This window comes from Phalaenopsis equestris, unplaced genomic scaffold (genome assembly GCF_001263595.1).
Source record: "Phalaenopsis equestris unplaced genomic scaffold, ASM126359v1 Scaffold226633, whole genome shotgun sequence".
Taxonomy (NCBI): domain Eukaryota; kingdom Viridiplantae; phylum Streptophyta; class Magnoliopsida; order Asparagales; family Orchidaceae; genus Phalaenopsis; species Phalaenopsis equestris.
Window position 1 is genome coordinate 93,751 of NW_018244647.1, and position 2,985 is coordinate 96,735.

General features: G+C 36.1%; 1 protein-coding gene across 1 annotated transcript; it reads right to left on the reverse strand.

Annotated features, from left to right (window-relative positions):
• Positions 1-1,676: 1,676 nt before the first annotated feature.
• LOC110037894 lies at positions 1,677-2,620 on the reverse strand. Its single transcript, XM_020742622.1, has 3 exons — positions 2,204-2,620; positions 2,070-2,156; positions 1,677-1,898 (listed from the first exon to the last, which is right to left on the reverse strand). The coding sequence occupies exons 1-3, from the start codon at positions 2,618-2,620 to the stop codon at positions 1,677-1,679; spliced, it is 726 nt and encodes a 241-aa protein (XP_020598281.1).
• Positions 2,621-2,985: the final 365 nt, after the last annotated feature.

Genomic DNA, 2,985 nt, shown 5'->3' on the forward strand with positions numbered 1-2,985 from the left:
ACCTATTGGCGATGACCAAAATGATCAACCCAATCCTGCAAGAATGTCCAAATAACCATGCTTTGGACAAATTGAATGTCGAATTTGAATTGAGGTGAAGTTGGATTTTTGCTGGGGACGGGCATTTATATTTTGAAATTGCTGTCATGGATTTGAATTCTTAAATGACTTTTGAAATATGTGCAAAGGAAAGATTCAAAATTTGACAATAATATCAAAGAATTTATGGAGGAAGAATCAAGATTAAACCTTATTTCAAAGGATGTAGAGAGATAAGTGAGGCATAAATATTATATCAACCGGAATACCGCTGGGGAAGTCACATCCTAGCTGAAACTAGTCGAACAAATGTCGTGTGTGATCTTAGGATTTATTACAGAGTCGAAGTGAACTTCTCCTCAAACCTAAGTAAAACATAAAGAGACCAGACCAGTTCAAACTACCCCTGGGGAAGTTATATTCGAGCAGAGACTAGTCGAGGAATGGAGACCATTAAGGAGATTACACCAAATCCCAAGAAAAGACTACACCAGTTCAGGCTACCGCCAGGGAGATTACGTTCAAACTAGATCTAGTCAAAGAATGAAAACCATTAAAGAGATTACACCAATGAAGACTATACCTGTTCAGGCTACCACCAAGGATATTATGTCCGAACTAGATCTAGTAGAAAAATGACAACCATCAAGGAGATTACACCAAGGAAGACTATACCAGTTCGGGCTACCGCCAGGGATATTACGTCCGAACCAGATCTAGTCGAAGAATGGAAATGATCAAGGAGATTACACCAAGGAAGACTGTCCCAGTTTAGGCTACCGCCGGAGATATTACATCCGAACTAGATCTATTTGAAGAATGACAACCATTAAAAAGATTACGCCAAGGAAGATGGGAATTAGAAATGTGAGATATCATGTGAAATTGTGTAAGAACGTGATAGTAGTATGAATTTATGAAGATGTGAAGAATCATGTGTAATCGTATGAAAATCGTGTGTAAAAGAAATATGAAGTGCGCAAAATCCGAAGACTTATGGAAACATGAAATTTGTAAGGTTTACAAGATTGTGAAAGAAAAGACAAAATTTACAAAATGTAGGAACAATCAACTCACGGTGAGAAAAATTTATTTCTTTGAAATTTTCATGATTCTAAAAAAAGTGTTTTGTTGTTTATTGTTAATTAATTTTATATATGTATGTATATATATATATATATATTATTCATTACATATGTTATTTTACACATCGTCCTTGCTTTTTAGCCTTTCTCAAAATTGAGAGAAACCAAAATTCATTTGTTTTCTCAATCAATTGTCCAAATTTGCATTCACAACTGTGAAAAGAAATTCCAATACATTTTCATTAAACTGTCATGTCAGGAATGTAATCAGATACCAAATGTAATACTATTTGATTCCATTCAAGAAGACATAATCAAAATATCTTTCAGAACCATATGAATGATCTATATATCTGAATGTTCTTCCATACGTCAATACTAGATACATATCACTGAATTTAATCTACATATCATCCAATTGGTGATTTACTGTTAGTATCCATGTCGAAATGATAAGCTATATAAAGACTAGCCCCACCTTCTAACATATCATCGGAAAAGTAGAAACAACTTTTCCTAAATATATACTGAGGTGTGTTGTCTTTAAATGGCTCATAGCTCATAAGGCTGCAAATTTTCTATCTCAGGATCAGGTTTAAAATGGAATGGTACCTTGTGCTCATTCATCCTCCTGAGAGTTATAGAAACTCTCGTACATAGCACTCCAGGGATACAGTGTTTAGCTACATCAGCGCCGTTGCCTTTCAGAATCAAAACTGATCCTACATGTAAAGGGATCTCCACAAAACCTCTGAATTCTCCATCACTGACAATCTAGATTTCTGTTCTAAACATAATATTGCATTTGTTGATAAATGAGACTGTGCGAAATGGTCTCACGAAATCATGATGATCAATGTGTGGAGGAATACAGTCACGAGACTTGTAGATATTAACTATGCAGCTATTGGGAATGCAATCTGTTGGTAAGATACACCAAGTTACCAATTGTTTGATCATCCTCTTTATGAATGACGGTAAAGGATCAACTTCATCGTGGCGAATTATTCCAGGCAGATTTCCTTCCTTGTCCTAAGCAAAAAAGTAAAATTATAACAGCAGCCATACTATATTGTAACCCTTCCTTTACCACATTTCCACTTCCTGGGCTCAGAATATGTTCTTCTTCTTAACCGACCAGCTCGACCCATGTCTATTTCCAAAAAGTCACACTCCACAATATCATCCTGCTCACTGCTAGTGAATACATTGGTATACAATTCTAATCCTTCGAGTATATTAACATACTCCTCCTGAAGTCTCTGAAAATTCTTGAAATTCTGCTTTCTTACTTTCTCATATTTTTCCAGCTCATGTTCCAGAATAATTCGTAAAGGACGTGTTCTATTTACAAATTGAGGAATATAAGGCTCAATCTCCATAGATCTTTCTTCATTCTTTGCTTCCCTTAAAATCACCTTTGCTTCTGCCTTCCATGGTTCAGATGGCACTTCAACTGGCCGATCAGCAGTTTTCTCTTTTAATTTAATTGCCATTTGTGCAATAACTTCTTCATTTTCCCCTTGTTCTTTTAATTGTTCCAACATCTTATGGATGCGGCAATTTCAGTTTCTTTTCTGTGTGCGAGTGAGTGTTGCTTTGCCTTCCAGCTGATCGTCGGTAGGGGTAGCACCAACAAGCTCGCCCTTTGAAGTAATAACCATCGACTTGATCTGATTAATCGCAACATTACTCGACTCTGCTTCATCAACTTTTTCTAACTTTCTTTTCTTCGCGGCGGTGAATTGATTCTTACTCCTGAATCTTAGCACAGGCTTTTGCTAACAAAATTCTTCTTTATTAACCATAGTTAAGGCCGAACTTTCGTAATCCAGCTCAATCTGGTCAAAGTCAAGATCAA